Below are 21,045 nucleotides of genomic sequence, written 5' to 3' on the forward strand. Positions count from 1 at the left end.
CCACATGTGGACCTGAGCTTTGAGAGTGAACTAAGTTAAATAAATCCTTGGCTACCTTGGCTCGTGTTCGGGCTCCTGGATATAGACACAGATACAAGCTTGAGGCTTGAGTGAGTGCAATGCATTTTCGACCCTGACTGTTGGAGGGTGCGTGTCATAGAGGAATGCAGATGCCGTCAGGTGAGGAAGGCAGGTGGACACAGGGGCAGACACGGTGCTGCAAACACTGGGCAGAGAAGGGAACTGAGACCACACAGCTATGGAGGCCAGAGGCCCAAAAGGGCCCCTCACCATCACCATCGATCTCACTCCTCTGTGTCAGCCTGGGAGTGTCTGTCGATTTTCCAAGATTTATCTGTTGCTTTTGGAGGGTGGGATGGGGATAGTGGTGCTGATGATTGTAAATCTCTTCTCTTCCTTATTGCACCTTAATGCTGACTTTTCCGAAAGGGGGGGAAGCCTCTTTCTACTACCTTTTCCTGCTACATTAAGAACCTTCTTTTTTTTGGGGGGGGGGGGTGCTGCTTGCCAGGTACAGAAAGCATTAAGTTACTCTATTAAAATGTTTAGAAAAGAGGAAGATCTCTCCCTATACTCCCTTGTTTTCCAGGCTCCCAGAACCTCTCATCCTCTGAAGGACATGAGGGAAAGTTTCTCTAGTTTTTCTGGAGAAAGGGAGGCATTGGGAGAGGGAGTGAAGGACTGGGGGGCTCCTGGTATCCAGGTTGGGGTCCTCTAGAGTTTTTGAATCAATTAAAGCAAATAATGCTCTCTGTTTTCCACCAGGCCCAGACAAGCGATTGGCCAAGGCCGGTCGCGTGACCACGAATTCCCTGCAATTTCGCCGGAGTCTTGGGTTTAACAGAGAGAGTCCCCATACGCTTGTATTTATCAGCAATATACAATTATAAAGGCCCAAAATTTAAAAAAGAGATAGAAAGCGAAATCTCCCCCTCCCAAAATCGCTCCATCACATAAACCTGGGGGGGGCAGGAGGGGGGGTCCCTTCCGATCCTCCCTCCTGACGCCCCCCCCAACAGGCCCCCTCCCCCACCATTGAAAGCCATGAATTTTGAATTTGAGAGGGAGATTGGGTTTATAAACAGCCAGCCATCGCTCGCCGAGTGTCTGACTTCCTTCCCCGCTGTCTTGGAGACATTTCAAACTTCATCAATCAAGGAGTCGACATTAATTCCTCCTCCTCCTCCTTTCGAGCAAACCTTCCCCAGCCTCCAGCCCGGCGCCTCCACCCTTCAGAGACCCAGGAGCCAAAGGCGAGCCGAAGATGGCCCCGCTCCGCCGCCGCTGCCGCCGCCGCTCCCCGCCGCCCCCCTGGCCCCCGAGTTTCCCTGGATGAAAGAGAAGAAATCCGCCAAGAAACCCAGCCAATCTGCTACATCTCCTCCGGCCGCCTCCTCCATCCCGGCCTCCGGGGTCAGCTCGCCCACAGGTCGGTAAACGGGTTACGGGTTGGGTGGGTGAGGGGCAGCTAGAAGAGAGGGGGAGAAAGAGCGATGGGGGAGGAAGGAAAGGTAGCGAGCTTATTGGGGTTCCTTGGCCCGTTGATTCCAGGGACGAGGAAGCAGAATAGACCGCTGGGGTGCAGGCCTTGGCCGCTGCCAGATTTTTTTTTTTTTAAATTCTACAGCAGATTTTGTAAGCCTCTTGGGAAAGAGCTTTTTCTCTGCTAGGAGAAAAGAATTCGATTGACCTTTATCTGTGTGGAGGAATGAACGTGTGTTGTTGTTAGGGTTGAATCTGGGCGCAGGAAAAGATTTGGTCCCATTTCCCCCAGCTCTTAACACAAGAGGGGGGAATCTGAGAGCTAGGGAGGAAAGGAGGTGAGGAACAATCTTTATACACCTTCCCGGGTGGAGTCCTAATTAAGGGGACCACTCGGAAGACTTGGGGCGGGGGACTCAGGTTCTGGGAGCAAAGGGGAGCCGCTTCCTAACCCCTGCGTCGCCCGTGGGCGGCTCTCTGAATGCTTTGCCCTGACCCGGGCCGGCAGTGAGAGGGAGAGGGACGGGGAGAAAAGGGAAAAGCAGTGAGAGCGCGCCGATTTGGTGGGCGGAAAGGAAGGGGTGCTGCTGATACTGTTTTGGGTGGATGGAGTAGTCTTTATTTCAGCTGAACTGAGGTTGGGAGGAGAGGGCGGCCCGCTCTGACGCCCAGTCCGCTTTCCCAGCAGATGGCCAGGGGCTGGCGGAGGCGGCCGGCGGCGGGGCGCGCAGGCTGCGCACGGCTTACACCAACACGCAGCTGCTGGAGCTGGAGAAGGAATTCCACTTTAACAAGTACCTGTGCCGGCCGCGCCGCGTCGAGATCGCGGCCTTGCTGGACCTCACCGAGAGACAGGTCAAAGTCTGGTTCCAGAACCGGCGCATGAAGCACAAGCGGCAGACGCAGCACCGAGAACCGCCCGATGGGGAGCCAGCCTGCCCGGGTGCCCTAGAGGACACCGGCGAGGCTGCCCCGGAACCCGAGGCCAGTCCCTCCGCCTCGCTGTCGGCGCGGGGAGCCTGCTCTCACCCGCCCGAGGTCGCGCCATGCCCCCAGGGCGCCCCGGCTTTGGCCTCTCGCGGGGAGGGCGCAGGAGCGCCGAGCCCCAGCTGCGCCCTGCGCAGGGCCGGCGGGCTGGGGCCAGAGCAGTCGCCCGAAGACGCCTTCCCAGAGCGACAGGATTCGCCTTTTCTGCCCGACCTCAACTTCTTCGCGGCCGACTCCTGCCTCCAGCTCTCGGGAGGCCTCTCCCCCAGCCTGCAGGGCTCGCTCGACAGCCCTGTTCCCTTTTCCGAGGAAGAGCTGGACTTGTTCGCCAGCACCCTCTGCGCCATCGACCTGCAGTTCCCCTAACCTTCCCCTCCTCCCGGCCTTCCTGTCCCCCAGAACCCTCCCCCCAGGGCCCCTCACCCCCCAAGTGGTTTAGAGTTCTTTATGAGTTTTTGCTAAAATTCAGGTGTTATTGAATTAGCGTTTAATCCACTTCCTCTCTTCTCTAAAATTTTGGGCACTCGTGCGTCTTTTTGAAATCACACAGAAAAATTCCGTTTGGTAGACTCTTTCCAACGAAATCTCAGGAATAATTAAACTCTAGGGGGGCTTTCTTTAAAAAGAACTAGAGGAACCTGTTTTCCTCTTTTTTAAGTTTTAGACCGTAGATTATTTATTAAAACTCTTTAATAATAGGAAAAGGGGAAAGTATTTATTGTACATTATTTTCATAGATTAAATAAATGTCTTTATCATACTAATATGACTGTTTCTATTGGGACGCAGCCCCTTTCCCCGACGCCGCTAGGCCGGCCTGACTCCCTCTCTTCCCGCCCAGGGTTTGTCTGGCCCTGGGCCGGGTAAGTCCGGGTGGTACAAAAATGGCCCCACTTGGCCGCCGCTCCTCTCCCCGCAGCTCCGAAAAGACTGGAGGTTTGCTGGACGCTGGGTCACATCGCCACGGCCTGAGAGGTGGCCTTCGGCCCTGCGTGGGTGTTCCGGGCCTCCGTGCGGGGAGAGTGTGTGCTCTCCGCAGAACGGGGTGCAAGGAGCGGAGGCATCCGAGGCAGGCGGCGGCGTCGCGGCGGGGCTGGGCGGCGCAGAGGTTCGGCCGAATTGGGAGGGATTCTGGGCTTTCCCTGGCTTCCTGCTCCAGCGCCCCAAACGGGGCTGCGGGGACCTTTGCCAGAGCGCAGGAAGCCTGGGGACTCCAGGCCTGGCGGCACGGCTGGCAAAGCAGTGCAGTGGGGTCGGGACTTTCTCGGGAAGCAGGGCGCGGCGCCCGGGAGGGCGACGGGCTGCCGAGCGGGCGGCGGTGGGGGCCGGTGGGACGCGCGGCGGGGCCGCGCACCCGCGCTCTCGCGTCCCCGCAGGCAGCCCAGGGGCTCTGGGTCGGGAGCGTGTCCGAGGGGCTGCAGGTCGACCGGCCCGGGGAGCACAGGCAGCACGGGCAGGCGCGGGGTTTGCAGGGAAGGAAGGGGAGTGAAGAGTGCGGGAGGGAGACGGGGAAGCAGGGAGGATGCTCAAAATGGCGCTGGGGCCGGGCGGCGGGGCGGGCGCGGGGAGCGCTGGCGGCCGCCATGACAGCCGCTTCGGGCGCGCGGGGCGCCTCGCGGGGGGCGCGTCCGTGCACCCTCTTTCTCCTTTCTGGGTCGTCCAGACGACAGTGAAGGGAGGGAGCCAGGGAGCCTCCTTTTCCTTTTTGTTTTATTTTAAGCAATGAGCCCAACGGGTGCAGAGGGCGAGTGATGGACGGAGAGTCCGCGAGGGAGTGGGAAGGGGAGGGGACGCGGCGGCTCTGCAGGCCCCGGTCCGCCCCGGCGGCCCAGACTTTTGATCCTTCGCTCTGGGTTTGAAGCCTGGCCAGAGCGTTCTCCAAATGCAGACCTACCTGTCTTTGCCAACAACTTCATTTGCCATCTCAACACTATCTCCTATCCCCCAACGCATCGGCCGGCGACTTGCAAAAACCCTGTAAGCGAGAAGCAAGAATCGATCTTTCCCATCTGCCTTCTGGTTCCTTCCGGGGAACGTGGAGATTTAAGAGGCCCTGGAAAGCAATCCATCCTCCTTAGGTTTATTTAATATTTCTCGGGCTCAGAAATAGACACCGCAGGGCAACCTCCCTAGCAGATGCTGCCGGTCTGTGAAATCGGTTTCTTTCCCGGGCCTCCCAGGCTTTCCCCTGGACCAGCAGGACCGGGACTTGGAGTACCAGGTACCGACCGGCAACAACTGAAAGGAAAAGCCAGGAGACAACATAGGTCGTGCCAGACAGGACCAGACAGGCCCTCGCATATATTTTTTAAAAATCAGTCCCTCAGTGTAGGAAGTACTCAGCTGAAACTTAATCCCTTAAACTGTCTTAATATAAAATTCATCTCCTGCATTAAATAATCTTATGTCATGTTAAATTGCACTTATTTCTTTTATAAATAAATTAATATAGAACAATTAGATGTGTTATTATAATAATATCGTGTATCTTATTAGTTTATTTTTCCTCAGAAAATATATAGGTATGAAATAAATTCAATATATTAAAGTAATAATACACAGCATATTGGCTTGTGTGTTTATTTTCCTCATAAATAAGTGAATATACAATATATTAAAACCACAGTATACATATCACTGGGCTGTGTTTATTTCTCCATAAAATAGGCCCATAGGCAGTGTTAAACATTTTAAAAGTCACAGCACATAGCCATTTCCACACTAACAAAATGAAACAGACATTTCAGCTGGGGCTTTGAGTTCTATGGACAGCCAAACTGGATAATTTGGTCTAATTAAAAATGCTTTTTCAGCTATAACAGGTTGTTACAAAGATCAAGAATACCAGAAGGATCTTGCTAATTGCCCACTTTCCAGTTTTCTTTGGTTAAAAGGAGAGCACCCTTCATCAACGCCAAAAGTGCAGGATCTGCTCTGCTGGAGAGAATTCACATCTTGGGATCACAGCTTGGTCTGCAATACTCAGGGGCCTCTGAGGCTCTGGTTCTTTAAGAGCCTTACTGCTCTATGGCCCAGCAGTATCAGCACTACCTGTGCGCTAGGTAGAAATGCAGCATCTTAGGCCCTACTCCAAACTGTCTTGATTTAGCAGATCCCCAAGTAATTTCTTTGCATATTTAGGTTTGAGAAGTACTGCTAGATCATAGTGCCACTTTGCTCCCTGCCTTCCTCCCATGCTAAAGAATTTTTTACCCCCTTTACCTGGCTATTGCCTTCTAAGCCTTCCCAACCCAAATCAGTGTCCCAAAGGGCAGGGAATCTCAGCTCCTGTCTGAGGCAGCATCAGTCCTGATTCCTACCTCCCAGAGTGAATGGGGAGCCAGGAGGGTCCAGCCAAATGCTTGATCTACCTGTCTAGTTATAGGTAGGTTGTGAATCCTGGGGGTGAGAAACAACCAATCCAAGGCAATCGGGAGTTTCAGCATTTCCCTTGGTTGATTACTAGAGAGGCGCTGGAACTCTTTTTACAGACAACACACAAGCCTTTCTCTCACCTTTCTTATACTCACAAAACTCACTGTTTCTGACGCCACCACAGTGGAACAAAGAGGCAATGCACTTCCAGAAGGAAATGACTCCAGCTTTCAATCTTCCTACCCAATTTCAAATTCAAAGGAATCCTTTATGAATTTCAGATTCATAAAGGATTGGGATTCAGGATGCCTGTGTTCCCAATTAGCTCTTTTTGTTTCTCATCTCTGGAGTCAGCCTCTTTAGCCTGCGTTTTTCTGGCTGGTTTGGAGATGGAAGGAGGAGAGGAGGGGTCCCCAGATATGGCAGCAGACCCCCTGCAGCCATGGCAGGTTAGAGGGCGGTGCCAAGTGGCTGCATTAACTTACCTCATCCTGATTAGGTCAGGACCAAATGTGAGTGGTCTGTAGCACAGACTGGATATAAATGGACTGTGGTTGGAGTGAGAAGGTTTCAGTGCCATCCTGAAAGCTGCTGGTCAGTCTGCCCTGCTTTTGCTGAGTCACTCTTTTAAAAAGAATGGCTCATTAATATTATAGTGAAAGCAAAGGACCATTAGATTGAGGAATTATTTGCAATCATGATAACCCTGAGTCATTGAAATAATGCAACTTATGCCTGGGCAAGTCCCTTTTCCTTTTCAGACCTCAGTTTCTCCATCTGTAAAATAAATGAAAGAACTAAATGCCTCTAATGTCCTGCACAGCGATATGTGCCAACAGTATATTCATTAGTCTTCACAAACAATGTATTAAATATTTATTGTGGCTGGTGCTGTGTGCTTTTAAATGGAGGTGGTGACAATTGCCTCCCTCCCAAGTACCTGGTAGAGCCATTTTAACAAATTATAATTTGTATCTTTACACCAACATTGTACCCATAGTCATTATTTAAATGAGAAGGGGGAGAGATCTTTTCAACAAGCATGTAATTGGATGTGGTATTGTATGCCAGATGCCAGGTATTCAATAAATATGAATATTAAGAAGTGTCTTAGCCATGTTTTCCTCTGGCTTTCACCCTCTGCCATCTTCCCCGACCTTTGGTTATGTTTACCTTTGTTTGAAAAAGAGTTGGATATATACAAAAAGAGGCAGACACCAAGCATCTTCTTTGACATGCTGTACCAGAGTTTAAAAGTCCCCTTTAGTCAGGTTTTATCGGGTTGCTGGACCATCAGAGCAAATTCTGGGTCTCCCTAAATAACCCTGCTGAATTGTCCTGTCTACCTTTTCCCCGAGCCTCTAATAAGCACTCAATGCCCCCTAAGTACATCTTCCTGAAGTGTGCTCTAGTCAAATACTTCTCCTCAGTTTGCAGAAAATGGGGCCCCACGTCTTCCCCTTTACCTGCTGTGGTTGGTATGACCCCAATCTTCCACTGACCTCTCTAGCCCAGCCCTGCTCTTTGAACCGGTCTCACCTCCCACCCCCCATGCTCTCTCCACACTCAATGGTGAGACAGATATTTAGTGCCCGAAGGGCATCTAACAAACTGCTTCCTCTTCTAAAGAAAGAATCAACACCGAAAGCACCCTCCTAAAAACCTTCTCTAACCACCGCAGAAAAATCACAGTCCGGACAGTCATTCAGATACAAATTCAGCTTGATCAATACTTGATAAGGTTTTCAAAGTGGATATTTCGGCCACAACTATCACACTTGGATAAACCCACTTCAGTAGGAAATTATTTCAATTCTTCATGTCACTCTAATCTTTCCTTTTAGAAAGATCCCAGTTCTCTGACTTACTCTTCTCTCTTCGGATGGAGGTTTACATCCTGCTGGTCTAGATTATAGAAGTGAGGTCCAACCCCCAGGAAAGATAGTTTCTAAGCTAAATGCCTTAAGGGAGGAGAGAGGATGTCCTCCCTAGAAAACTTTTCCCAAATATTTGGAAAATCAAGACGTTCTTGCTAATATTCACCCTCAAACCTCTCTGCTGCAATTTTAATCATTTGGATTCTTTACAGATTAGGTTTCAGTTTTCAAAAAACTCTTCAGCTTAGAAGAAAATCCCTTCCTAAATGGAGCCATCCTTCTCAATTCTCAGTGAAATTTGCATATGACAAAGTACATATTGTATAATATATAATGATATGTTACATGAAAATATAGCACACATGCTATTTTCCTATTACATGTTTCCATATTTTAATATGCTGGTTATATTAAAAACAGAAGACTGACTCATACTATTTCAGAATGTGCGTATAATGTTAATGTCATAGTTTTACAGAGTTCTCTGTGGTTTATATTTTCTTGTTTACTTTAATCTTACTAACAATATGGTGAAATAAGGAGAATTAAACCCATTCCTCTTCTCTGAGGCTAAGACTCAGAAGCCAGGAAACTTGTCCAGGGTCATAATGCTAAGAACTGGTCAAGTAAGGATTTGAACCCAAGTATTCTGGCTTCCAAACTAATAGTATTCTCATTACAATATGCACCACTCACAGTCTGTGGTTCTCAACCAGATTTGTGACAATTTAATTAGCTTGCATTAAAAAAAAAAAAACACCACTGAATTCAAATTCCATCCTGCCCACAAACAGCAACAAGAAACCTCTCTTATAGAGAAAAATTATAACCCTGAATGTCCTTTTAATTCTTAAGTTCCAACTTTTGATTTTGGGCTTAGCCTCCAAGACCAGGGCTGGGGAGAACAGGCAGAGAGACCCCTAAAGACCTAAGGAAAGAACTGTTCAGATTACTCCTGCCAACCCCCAGCTAAAGCAGCTTCCTCCACAGAAAAGGCCAGAATCAGGTGTAAATGTCTAACACACCCCTGTTCTGATTAGAACGGGTCCCCTGCCGGCACTCTCAGTGTGATAAGGACTAGCACCTCTCAAACATAATTCCAGTTCTAAACATTCTTATGTTCTTCTTGCTCTTCCATATGTCATGTCTAAGTGGATTACATAAATGAGGAAATCAACTTTATGTCACTTTGGTGTGGGGACCATCCATCCAGTCCTTCTCTGGTGAAGTTCATTTGGCCAACCAGAAAATCCTGTAGCCCATAGGTTACTCCAGATGTAGATTACTTGTCTTTGTTTGTTTTGTTTTGCATTCAGCTGTGGGCTTAGCAAGGCATCCAGGCTCCATAGACTTTCTCTTCAGGCCAGAGGCTGCTGAAGCTTCTTTCAAGGAGGTAGAGGCTTGGGAACCTAAGGGAGTCAAGTTACTTTTTTTTCCCAGTCCTTTCTGCTGGGGCTGGGAGAGCCAGCAGGAATTTTGGGAAAAGTTTTAATCTTGCCACTACACGAGGGAAGGAAGCAAGACTCAGGAATGAACAGGAGATTATGGTGACTTTGGAAAGCTGAGGCTAAGACAATCACTGACTGGATAACTTGAGGCACTTTGCCCCACCCCCTTTTATTCTTGTCATTAATAATGGACTACTGGTGACTTCTGCTGTTACTCAGGAAGCTGCATTTCCCTAACTCCCACAGAGATTTCTGCTGTTTTATTAAACGGATTGGGAATGTACTTCCTCCTTGAGACCTCAAATTGTTCCCATAATTAAGAGGGCAAGGAAAAAGGTGAGTAGGTTCTCTCTGGGTTGAGGGAAAGTGAAAAAGCCTCAGTCTCTCGGAAGCAGGGCAGCCAGGCCTAGCTCGGCTACAGGCCCAGCTCAGATTTGAGGTTAGAAGGGAAACCCTAGTTCCCTATACCCTTCTTCTCCAGAGGCTGCTGTGGAGAACATCTTAAAGTGAGAGGAAAAAGCTGGGAGCATCTACAAACCCCAAAAGGGGAAATAGAAATGTGTTTGTTCTTACCTCAACACCTTTTTTTCATCAATCCCTCTGCAGTCCACCCCTGCCTCCCATCTCAGTTCTCCTCTCCTTTGTCTGCCCTCATCCCTTTGGCAGTGAACATTCTCTTGTCCCCCCTATTGTATCTCTCTTAAAGAAGTTACCAGCTGGTCCCCCTTCCCCCATCTTGTCTTGGTCCTAAGCAGGGTCTGAAGTAACATGTGAGGAGGGAAAGGGGCAGGGGTCCTGTGAAATGCTTTGAGCTCTTTCTTGGTTGGAGGCTAGCGAGGCTCACAGTTGTTAAGAGAAGAGAAAGGCAGCATGATTCTGGGGATAAAGATAGAAAGCAGGGGAGGCAACTGTAGAGGGCAGGCAAAAGGAGGGGATATGGGAATCAGAAAGATGAAGAGACACAGAGACTTAGAGACACAACTTTGGGGTTCCTTGCAGAAGGATGAGTACTCACCCTGCCCTTTTTGAGGGTGGGAAAGCCTGAAAAATGTTGAGGTTTTTCTCTGGACCTGTCCCACCTGCTTCTCTTCCTCTCCTGAGCTCAATTGTTTACAAAGATCCTTCCCTGAACTCTTGCCCTCCTGGACTTGCCCTAGCCCCGGCCCCAGGCCTCCAGGCCAGGCAGACACCCTGACAGGTTACAAATGAGCGTGGGTGTTGGATTGCACCAAGCTCTTGTCCTCCGAGTCTGGAGGAGGAGAATCAATGGGCTCTACCTAAGAGTTTCTCTGCCAGTCCCAGCCCAGTGCGAAGAGAGTGTAGGAGGCACTTCCTGTTCTCCTCTCCTCCCCCATCCTTGACTCAACAGACACACAAGAGCAGAAAGGAGTGAGTCCACTCCTGGGCCTCAGGACATCCACACTGAATCTCCCATTCCCTGGCCAAACTCCCTTGATCTATTCTAGAAAAGGCGTTGAAAATTTGAGTGATCTTTAAGGCGTAATTGGTATTGAGCTTATGGATTGGAGGCTTGGTATTCTTTTGGAGGACTAGGGGAAGACATGGAGAGTGGTGAAGGAGACAGAGGTAGGAGGGAACTAAAAAAATGCAGGATCCACTCTAGTTTTAAACACTTCAAAAAAAAAAAAGAATAAAAATGCCCTCCTCTTCACCTGTAAATATCACCTACCTCGGTGCTCATTATGACTCTCTGGAGAGATACGGGGAGTTATTTGAGTCTGAGTGAGCGAGCCAGCTACAGCTATGGATGGCTAGAGAGAGGATAAATACATCTAGAGAGATGAGTTGATGGATAGGTAGGGAATGAATATAAATATGGAGAGAGATGGACGAACGGAGAGATGGATTGAGACAGAGGGGATATAAAGAGAGGCTGAGGGAGAGAAATGGATGTGTGAATGAGGAGAGAGCATTTATGCAGAGAGATGGAGAGAGAAATGGGGCATTTCTCATCCTCCCTCTATATTTCTGTCCTGTCTTTCTCCCTGAAATGCCAGTTTCCCACTCCTTAATGAATTCATCCTCTAGATTCTAGACTCCACCTCACACCCTTAGGTGTTTTTGCACCCTCTTCCTTCACAGTCATCCATTTGGCCCAAGATAACATACCTCAGCCGGCTGTCCTAGCCCATCACCCCAAGACAAATTGGGAGAAAGAGTTCTGGGCAAAGTAAGGAGGCTGGATTCCCTACCTCCCCATCTACAGCCTTAGGGGGAAGGCTCCTTTGGGGGGTGGGGAGAGTGAGGGGCAGCTGGGTTGAATTTATCCAAATCTAATAACCCAGGAGCCCATTGAAGGTCTTGGGGGTTGGGAGGGGAGGAAAGTCTTGAATATTTCTCTAACCTCCCCCCCTTCCCTTCTTTCCAAAAGTCTTTGAAGAAAGATGTTTTTGACGCTTCCACGTCTCTCTCAGATGGATGGGCTGCGGGTGATTGAAGTGTCTTTGTCATGCTAATGATTGGGGGGTGATGGATGGGCGCTGGGGCTGCCAAACTCTGGCCCACTGCGCCCATTGGCCTGGGTGAGATCACATGCGCCCCTCCACCCCCACTCCCTACCCCCTTCTTGGGGGAGCGCTAGCCCAGGCGAGCTGGCCCAGGCCATGGATGCAAGCTCCAGCGCTGTGACATACTGCCTAAAGGTTGTAGGGCAAGAGGGTGTCTCCCCCAAACGGGCCGACCCTCCTGCGGCCTCTACGCATGGACTATAATAGGATGAACTCCTTCTTAGAATATCCACTCTGTAACCGGGGACCCAGCGCCTACAGCGCCCACAGCACCCCTACCTCCTTCCCCCCCAGCTCGGCTCCTGCTGTTGACAGCTACGCAAGCGAGACCCGCTATGGTGAGGGGCTGCCCAGCCCTGCGGTTCAGCAGAACTCAGGCTATCCCGTCCATCAGCCACCTTCGGCACTGGGGGTGTCCTTCCCCAGCTCCGCGACCTCGGGGTATGCCCCAGCAACTTGCAGCCCCAGCTATGGGCCTTCTCAGTACTACCCTCTGGGCCAACCAGAAGGAGATGGAGGATATTTTCATCCTTCGAGCTATGGGGCCCAGCTAGCAGGCTTATCCGACGGCTATGGAACCGGTGGAGCGGGCTCCGGGCCGTACCCTCCGCCGCAGCCCCCGTATGGGACAGAGCAGACGGCGAGCTTTGCCCCGGCCTATGCTGATCTCCTCTCTGAGGACAAGGAATCGCCCTGCTCCTCAGAACCCAGCACCCCCACAACGCGAACCTTTGACTGGATGAAGGTTAAGAGGAATCCACCCAAGACAGGTAGGGCTCAGGCGTGGCCACCCTCTCTCTGGGGTCCCAAAGCGGCTCTGCTGCTCCTGCATGGAGGTGTCCAGGGTCCAGGCTGGTTTCCTTTCTCTGAGACGCTCTGGTAGAGGCAGGTAAGAGCACTCCGCCCTGTCTCAGGCCAGGTGGGGTCTCCCCACCCAGTGAGTGCCGGTTTATCCCGAAGAGTAAGTCTCTACCCCACCCTCCACTTCCCGGATCTGTGTGCCCAGCACTGGCCCAGGACTTGGTGTGCCTAATGGGGGTGGGGGATGTGGGGATGTGGGGAATGGAAACGTGGAAGCGGTTGCTCTAGATTTGGAGAACACCTTGAGGGTGGGGTGTGTCTGGTGATCCAAGAGATCTTTTTTGAGAACAGAAGTTGGACAGAATGGCAAATGGGGTGCAGGGCTGGCCGCGGAGGAGGGAGGGGAGGGAGAAAGGCGAGAGAACTGACGTGCCCTTCTCCGCCCCGCCCCTAGCAAAGGTGTCGGAGGTGGGCTTGGGCGCACCCGGAGGCCTCCGCACCAACTTCACCACGCGGCAGCTGACGGAGCTGGAGAAGGAGTTCCATTTCAACAAGTACCTGAGCCGGGCCCGGCGCGTGGAGATCGCCGCCACCCTGGAGCTCAACGAGACACAGGTCAAGATTTGGTTCCAGAACCGGCGCATGAAGCAGAAGAAGCGCGAGCGGGAGGGAGGCCGGGTGCCCCCAGCCCCTCCAGGCTGTCCCAAGGAAGCGGCTGGAGACGCCTCCGACCAGTCGACGTGCACCTCCCCAGAGGCCTCTCCCAGCTCCGTCACCTCCTGAACTTCTGCCTCCTTAACCGAAGGGGCCCCCCAGCGCCGCGGTCCAGCTCTCTCCACCGCTCTCCCTAACCCTGGCCCGGGCTTAACTGATGGGAGATCATCACCATGGCCGGGAGCCCGAGTTTGGAGCTGCTTTGGGGGCAATGGGGAAACACTTTTCTCCGGTCTGGGTGGGGTGCTGATGGCTGGGGACCCAATCGGACCAGAGGCTTGGGAGACACATAACCTGTCAGATGTGAAGGGAAGGGCTTCCTTTTGCCTTTGACCTGGGAATCAGCACCGGGGTGGGGTGGGGGCAAATGGCATCTTGCTGAATTCTGCTTGCCCTTACAACTTCGGTCTGTGCTGTTCAGTGCCTTTGAGTTGCAAGGACCGTCCTCACGCACTCACTCCTACCTTAACTCCCCTTTCTAGGCCTGGGACAGAGAGAGAAGGCCTTGAAGTTTCTTGTGTGGGAGGTGTTTGGGTGCAGGCATATCACAAATGCTTCAACTCACCAGTCACCGTAGACCTTACAATAGCACCCGTTGCCTTGTGATAGACCAAAAAGCTCCCCCATCTAACTTTATTAACCCCCTCCAGCACATTTGTATTGCACTAACGCAGCCTCCAGAGGTTGTTTTCTGAGACCTGACTCCTTCCACCAGCAACCTCATTTCTAAGCCACCCATGTGTTTTGGAACTTGGTACTGAGGAAACTTCTGGAATGATGTGCGAGGCCTGCCCCCAGTGAGCCTCTACCAGGAAGGCGCAGGCATGCCCCCACTAGTTCCTCCCCTATTTATTGCCTCCTGGAAACCCCAAAAACCTCCTCCCCATCTCCACTTCTGCCCCCCCCCTCCAGCCCCCCAGAACAGGGAGGCTCAGGTGCAGTGAGAGCTCCTGGCAGCAGCAAGCATTTCTCTGAACCTTAGAGACAGTGGAGGCACCACCTGAATTTCTGGAAACCTGAGCCCTGAGCAAGCTGGATTCTCTCTGTACCTTCAACTACCTCATTTCAATAAAGTCTGTGTGTTCCCTTCTTTCCGCCTGCTTCTGCTCCTCCACCTCAGGGTGGAGGAGGCTTTATGCTCCAAGAACCCTGGGGAGAGGTGAGGACGGAGTTGGCTAAGGCTGGCTGGGCTGGAAAGAACTGGGTGGATCTGAAGCCGAACCTGGCCTGAGGCCTCCAGGTCTGACAGATGTCATTTCCGCAGTCACTGGAGGAAGCAAGACAGAGATGGAGGAAAAATGTGGTGGGAGGAAATGGGAGAAGTCCTGAGAGGAAGGCAGTAGAGAAACAGATCTGTTTGGAGAAAGCAGAAAAAGGTGTAAAAAGAGTAGGAAGTGTGGGGTAAGGCAAGGGGCAACTCCCTCCTCCCCACACCTACACAGTGCAAGGCCAGCAGGGAGTATTTGCTGGAGTGAAGGAGGGTGGGGAGGCTGTGTAATGTCCTCCTTCCCACCGATTCTTGCAGAGAAAAAGTCAGAGGATGGGTCGCCCCCAACCCAGTTCCGCCCCAGGGTCCCACCTCCAAAGTGCCGTCCACCCAGCTCGGTACCATCTTCCTAGGGTGAATGTCCCAGGTCTCTGGTGGTGGACCACAGGAGGGAGGTGGCTGCAAAAGGGGCATGTGGGGGGTGGAGGTGGGTGTGGGAGAAGGGGAAGGTGGTCGCAAGAAGGGCAAGTTAGAGGTCGGGGACTGGGGGTGGGTTGAAGAGGCTTAGGTAGATCCGGATCTTGAGCTGACCTTTTTACCTCGAGGAGCCTCTGGGTTTTCCAAACAAGCCAACAGAGCACATGTGGAGGTAGCTATTGTCCCCTGGCGGGTCCCACTGACAAACCTTTGGTTGTCGGAGGCGGGGTGGGTTGGGGGCGGGGCTCAGGAAGCTCCCCGACAGCCAACAAACCTCCATCACTCACTGGCCCCTCACTGCCACCGAGATGACACAGGCCTCAGGGCTCCAGGCTCCAGGCTAGGAGCCCCGCTTTATTGATTTCGGTTACCTGGGGAGCCCAAATGCCCCAGAGCCAGGATAGCTGGTTGGGGGGCTGTGAGGCCAAGGGGGATGCTTATTCACTTCATCTATTTAATTTTTGACCTTTAAAAGGAAGAGACGTGGTGAAGAGGACTAAGAATGTGTGTAAGAAATACTGAGTGATTCCTAATGAATTTGATGCCATTATAGGAGAGGCAATGTTATCAATAATTGCACAGCCCAGCTGGAGAGGAAAAGAAGTGTGTTGCAAGAAGAAGTCTAGCTTTCCCAGAGGCTGCTGTCTTACCTTTTGTCTTAAAAAAAAAAAAAATCTATTAACTGCTTTTCTGTATTTAATTGAAATTGCCATTGAGGTTGGCTTCCCCAAAGGGGTCATCTTAACAGAGGGGACAGAGCAATTAAGTGTCTGTGGAAACAAGACTCCCCTTGCTTGGAGCCATTCAATGTAAGCCAGTAGGGCCTACTGGTTGAGGTAATTGTGGATACTATAACTTTGGATCAGTGGGCAGGAAAGCAGTGATGATCTTTGATCAGAGGACCACAGGGAGGCGGGAGCTGGGCCTCGGACTGGGGTTGACAGGTCCTGGGGGAGGGTAGTATGATGGAAGGGACAGGAGGAAAGGGGAAAGCTGCCCATTTGATTTTTGGTCATAGCAGAAAGAACCATCAGATTCCCCCAGGGAAGGATGAGGGGCAAATCAATTCTCTGGTAACAGAGGGGCAGGCTCAAAATAATCCACAATAAATATGAACCTCCTTAGAAGCAAAGCTCTTGACCCCTTTCCCTTTGCTTTCTCCTAAGATCCCACTTTGCATCTGAGGCCCCAGATTACTCTACACAGATTAGCCTACATTTGTTTGGAGAAAGAAAAGATCACCATGTATTTTCCTATCATAAACGATAAAAGAGGAGATGGTCAAACAAATAAAACAAAAAAGCCAAAACACATTTTGTTGCAATTGAATTCAGTTGATGGTCTTTGTTAAACTTTCCAGTCATAGATTTCTGGATGCCTTTCAGGTTGGTGGATTTTTCACGGCCCTTGAGGGAGTGAAGAGAATTATATTTACCAGGGGATCTGAAAGTGCACTTTAGGCAAAATCCGAAAGCCCTCCTTCCACTCTTACACCTTCATTTACCAGATTTCAAAAAAATTTCCTGTTTTGAAAGTAAAAGTTTTAAGAGATATTTTTTTTTCTTGATTCTTTAAGAAAGCCCTGGGAGACTCCCTAGGGCTGGTTGAAAGTTGGTCATGATTTCTGAGGAGGATCTTCTTGCCCCTCCCCCACAGTTTTGGGGGGGGGCAGTCAAGCCTCCACTCCACCCAACCCTCTGCACCATCTGTTTCTCAGCCCCAAGTGTGAACTTTTCCTCTTTCATTTGCCTTTTTCTTCAGCATTTGTTCTCCCAATGTGAGGCCCTTTGATCTTCTGGACATAAGGGACAAGAAAAAGAGAATTAAAAACCCCTGAAGTTCTCCTTACTTAAAAAAAAATACATTTTATTGATTACGCTATTACAGTTCCCATTTCCCCCCCTTTATTCCCCTCCACCCTGCACACCCCCTCCCACCCGAATTCACCCCCCTTTAGTTCATGTCCATGGGTTGTACATTTAAGTTCTTTGGTTTCTACTTTTCCTATACTATTCTTAACCTTCCCCTGTCTATTTTCTACCTACTATTTATGATACTTATTCTCTGTACCTTTCCCCTTCTCCCCTCCTCCCACTTCCCCGCTGATAACCCTCCATGTGATCTCCATTTCTGTGATTCTGTTCCTGTTTTAGTTGTTTGCTTTTTTTTTTAAATTTTTTAGATTTAGTTGTTAATAGCTGTGAGTTTGTTGTCATTTTACCATTCATATTTTTGATCTTTTTTTTAGGTAAGTTCCTTTAACATTTCATATAATAACGGCTGGGTGATGATGAACTCCTTTAACTTGACCTTATCTGGGAAGCACTTTATCTTCCCTTCCATTCTAAATGATATCTTTGCTAGATAGAGTAATCTTGGATGCAGGTCCTTGCCTTTCATGACTTGGAATACTTCTTTCCAGTCCCTATTTGCCTGCAAGGTTTCTTTTGAGAAATCAGCTGACAGTCTAATGGGAACTCCTTTGTGAGTAACTCTCTCCTTTTCTCTTGCTGCTTTTAAGATTTTCTCCTTCTCTTTAATCTTGGGTAATGTAAGTATGATGTGCCTTGGTGTGTGCTTCCTTGGATCCAACTTCTTTGCGATTCTCTGAGCTTCCTGGACTTCCTGGAAGTCTATTTCCTTTGCTAGATTGGGGAAGTTCTCCTTCATTATTTTTTCAAATAAGTTTTCAATTTCTTGCTCTTCCTCTTTTCCTTCTGGCACCCCTATGATTCAGATGTGGGAATGTTTAACGATGTCCCGGAAGTTCCTAAGCCTCTCCTCATTTTTTTGAATTCTTGTTTCTTCATTCTATTCTGGTTGAATGTTTCCTTCTTCCTTCTGCTCCAAACTGTTGATATGAGTACCAGTTTCCTTTCTGTCACTGTTGGTTCCCTGTACATTTTCCTTTATTTCACTTTTCATAGCCTTCATTTTTTCCTTTAATTTGCAATTACATTCAACCAATTCTGTGAGCATCCTGATTACCAGTGTTTCGAACTGTGCATCTGGTAGGTTGGCTATCTCTTTGTCACTTAGTTGTATTTGTTCTGGAGCTTGATCTGTTCTTTCATTTAGGCCTTTTTTTTTTTTTTGTCTCCATGGGCCTGTTACATAGTAAGGGGCGGAGCCTTAGGTGTTCACCGGGGTGGGGCAACACACCTGGCTGCGTTGGGATGCTATGTGTGGGGGAGGGTCTGAGCAGGAACAGTGCGGCTCGCTCTGCTCTCTGCTGGCTTTCAATCACTTCCCCCACTACCCACAAGCAAATTGGGCTCTCCTGGTGCTGTTTCCCAGCTTGTGTATGTTCTAGGCCCCTGTGGGTCTCTCCAGTGAACTCTCCTGTGAGGCTGGGAGTTTCTCTTGCTGCTGCCTCAACCCCCACAGGTGTTTTCAGTCACAGGTTTGGAGGCTTTATTTCCCCCCCCCGCTGGAGCCCTGGGTTGCTCGGTCTATCACACTCCCCAGTTGTTCCTCCCGGTTTATCTGCACAAGAATGTGGGACCGTCAGGTCTGCAACCCGCCAGCCACCTCCTCGACTGCCCCGGTCCTCCAGCCCCCGCTGCCTTGCCGTGAGTACTCTCTGCCCCTCCTACAAGTCTGGGTGAATGTTTCTTCTTTAACTCCTTAGTTGTAGGACTTCTATACAGTTCCATTTTCTGTCAGTTCTGGTTGTTTTTTATTTTTAAATTTGTTGTTGTCCCTCTTTTGGTTGTGCGAGGAGGCACAGTGTGTCTACCTACACCTCCATCTTGGCCGGAAGTCAAGTTCTCCTTTTAATATGTATTTCTTTATGAGCATTCTTCGCACCAATACCACCGGGCTGCTGGGAGTTGGTGAGATGGGGAGTAGAAGAGGGTGCAGATGGGAAGGCTGGGGGTACCTCCGAATGATTGAGATGAGGGACATCCAGATGAGCCTGAGAGGAAGGCAGAGGAGTTTGAGGGATGTCTAGGATACCTGGGTTCAAATCCTTCCACCCTGGCCTCTCACAGCCTTGTGCCCTTGGCTAGGTTGCCTAATTTCCTGTGCCCAGTTTCACTTTCTACAAAATGGAGATCTTCATAACAGTAACTATTTCATAAGGTTGATGTTAGGACTAAATAATTTAATATGTGTAAAATGCTTGGAGCAGTCCCTAATAAATAATGTGAGCTATAATAGTAATAATTATCATCACTGAAAGGGATATGTCCTCCCCCTTTTCTATGGTCCCTAATCTATTCCAGAGCACATCTTGACCTTGGGATGTGCACACATACTCACTTCTTACACTTATATGTTGTTTGGCCCCAACAGGTGTATGGGACTAGAGACAGGCTATGGGGCTAACTAAGTTCAGGTAGAAAGGGATTCCTTCTTAACAGCTGAAAATACCTTGAGGGGCTTGGATGAGAACCTTCCTTTCTTTCAGGTCTCAGCCTACTCACTTGTAGAAGAGGAGAGTTATCCTGAGCCTCCCACACTCTTTCCCTCCCCTCTCCATTGGGAAGATGGATAGGAAGTCTTGAAGGCAGACACTTCGAGGTCCTGATTTAGAGTGGTGGAGGGCAAGGGTTCTGAAGTATGACTTAGTTATCTATGTGGTCCCCTCATTGGCTGGGTGAGCTTATGCCAGTTATTCAATTTCCCTGTGCTTTTGTTTCTTCAGATATAAAATGGGGGATGGTGGACAATAAATGAAATATATGAGCAATATTTAGAATACTCTGTTAGTGTTCAGTAGAGATCCACACAAGACATTTTTTTTCCTACTACTTTTTCACACTGAGTTGTTCTCAGCACGATGGAAGCAGACACCCTTTAGCCTTGGTCGTCCTGCACTGCACCCACAGACCCACCTGGTACCATAATCATGCAACTTGCTGCTAGGGAATAAAATAATTATGAACGAAAGGGTTCATTCAGGGTAGTCCCACAGAATACTTGTTTATTGTGAGTAGAATATCATAATGAGACATGCTTTTGGCAGGACAGCCTCATTACATAACTCTGGGAGCACATTCTCATGTAGTCCATGACACTGGCAACCCCTGCCGTTGTGCCAGGTTTTTCCCTGAAGGTTTAGCCTTGGTTCTAAGGACTTTTTCGCATGACCTCCTCTTCATGACTCAACCACATGCTTCGGCTTTTGCTTTATATAATCAGAGTGAGTCTTGGGTAGGACAGGAATTGGTGATAAACATATTTAATATCCATTTCTGGGAGAACAGAGACGCTCAAGCAGCTGTAGACTTCAGCTCAAAGATGGACCTCCTCACTCTTCTTCACTCTCATTCTCTTCATCAAAAAATCAATGGATCAGATACTTCAGCGTAGAAAACTTTATCGGAGGTTGGGGTACCAGAGTTTCCTCTCCCAAGGGCTTCTTGCCTGTTCTCTCTGGGCCTGCTTTCCCAGTTCTTAATGCAAGTTGAATTGTACCACTGCAGCTTGACTCATCCTTTCCTCTGAGAATAGAAGAAGACGTGGGTAAGAAGGAATGTTAAACTTGTTCTGGGATAGGATAGTGTTGTGTGTGGAGGGGAAGCATCTTGTTGGATATAGTCTTCTGGCCTAGCTAGAGCTAATTAAAATCACTCTCACCCTTATTCCACACCCCCCACACCCCCCACTCCCTGTCAGTTTCCTTCAAGCTCTCAAGATCACTGGCTTGGGTCCAGACAGTTCTGAGCCCTGCAGTTCTTTCTGCCCAGAGGGCAACCTAAGAAGGAAGGTGTCCCACAAAGCATGTGCCCTCTGCTCCTGTGAGGCCTGAAGCTCCCTTCAGTTTACTCTGGCCTGACAGCTCCATTTCAAACCCCCACCTTGGAGATGAGGGGCCTCAATATTTGCTCAGCCAGAGAGGTTTGCCCAGAAGCCTTGCCTCCTCCCTAGCTTGTTCCTGCTGGCGCTGCTCTGTTACCCCAACCCCCTACCCTTCCTGGTTCATGGAGAGTTCAACCCTGCAATGGTTTGCAAATCCCCCACCCCCCAGCCCTGGCTAGCAGCCTGTCCAGAGGATTGCTAAGGCAAGAGGGGCGGGGGAAAGGGTCCTGGTCATGGGGTCATGCCCTGGTCTCTTCACTCTTGCCATGCCAGACCAGCAACCTAGGCCTCCCAGAGGAGAGAAGCCTCAGAAAATAATT

The 21,045-nt window shown here is 49.8% G+C and overlaps 2 protein-coding genes across 3 annotated transcripts; both read left to right on the top strand.

The window, feature by feature from the left end:
- The first annotated feature begins 139 nt into the window (after nucleotides 1-139).
- Nucleotides 140-3,787, top strand: HOXB2 (homeobox B2). 2 transcript variants are annotated; one of them, XM_045182378.3, is made up of 3 exons: nucleotides 140-180; nucleotides 787-1,450; nucleotides 2,189-3,787. In XM_045182378.3, exons 2-3 carry the CDS (start codon nucleotides 1,066-1,068, stop codon nucleotides 2,854-2,856), a joined length of 1,053 nt encoding a protein of 350 aa, XP_045038313.2. In that variant the 5' UTR covers nucleotides 140-180; nucleotides 787-1,065; the 3' UTR covers nucleotides 2,857-3,787. The 2 variants fall into 2 exon arrangements, with proteins under 2 accessions (XP_045038313.2, XP_024428988.2); XM_024573220.4 differs by having other exon boundaries at nucleotides 149-180; nucleotides 2,192-3,785.
- Nucleotides 3,788-11,907: 8,120 nt separating this feature from the next.
- On the top strand, nucleotides 11,908-13,396 carry HOXB1 (homeobox B1). Its single transcript, XM_024573229.2, has 2 exons — nucleotides 11,908-12,488; nucleotides 12,974-13,396. The coding sequence occupies exons 1-2, from the start codon at nucleotides 11,912-11,914 to the stop codon at nucleotides 13,300-13,302; spliced, it is 906 nt and encodes a 301-aa protein (XP_024428997.1). The 5' UTR covers nucleotides 11,908-11,911; the 3' UTR covers nucleotides 13,303-13,396.
- Nucleotides 13,397-21,045: the final 7,649 nt, after the last annotated feature.

The sequence above is a fragment of the Desmodus rotundus genome, chromosome 9, assembly GCF_022682495.2.
Source record: "Desmodus rotundus isolate HL8 chromosome 9, HLdesRot8A.1, whole genome shotgun sequence".
Classification (NCBI taxonomy): domain Eukaryota; kingdom Metazoa; phylum Chordata; class Mammalia; order Chiroptera; family Phyllostomidae; genus Desmodus; species Desmodus rotundus.

Coding starts and splice junctions, on each gene's coding strand:
- HOXB2 (XM_045182378.3), top strand. CDS start 1,066: ATGAATTTTGAATTTGAGAGGGAGATTGGGTTTATAAACAGCCAGCCA. Junction 1,451..2,188: donor CGGGGTCAGCTCGCCCACAG/GTCGGTAAACGG, acceptor CCGCTTTCCCAG/CAGATGGCCAGGGGCTGGCG.
- HOXB1 (XM_024573229.2), top strand. CDS start 11,912: ATGGACTATAATAGGATGAACTCCTTCTTAGAATATCCACTCTGTAAC. Junction 12,489..12,973: donor GAGGAATCCACCCAAGACAG/GTAGGGCTCAGG, acceptor CCCCGCCCCTAG/CAAAGGTGTCGGAGGTGGGC.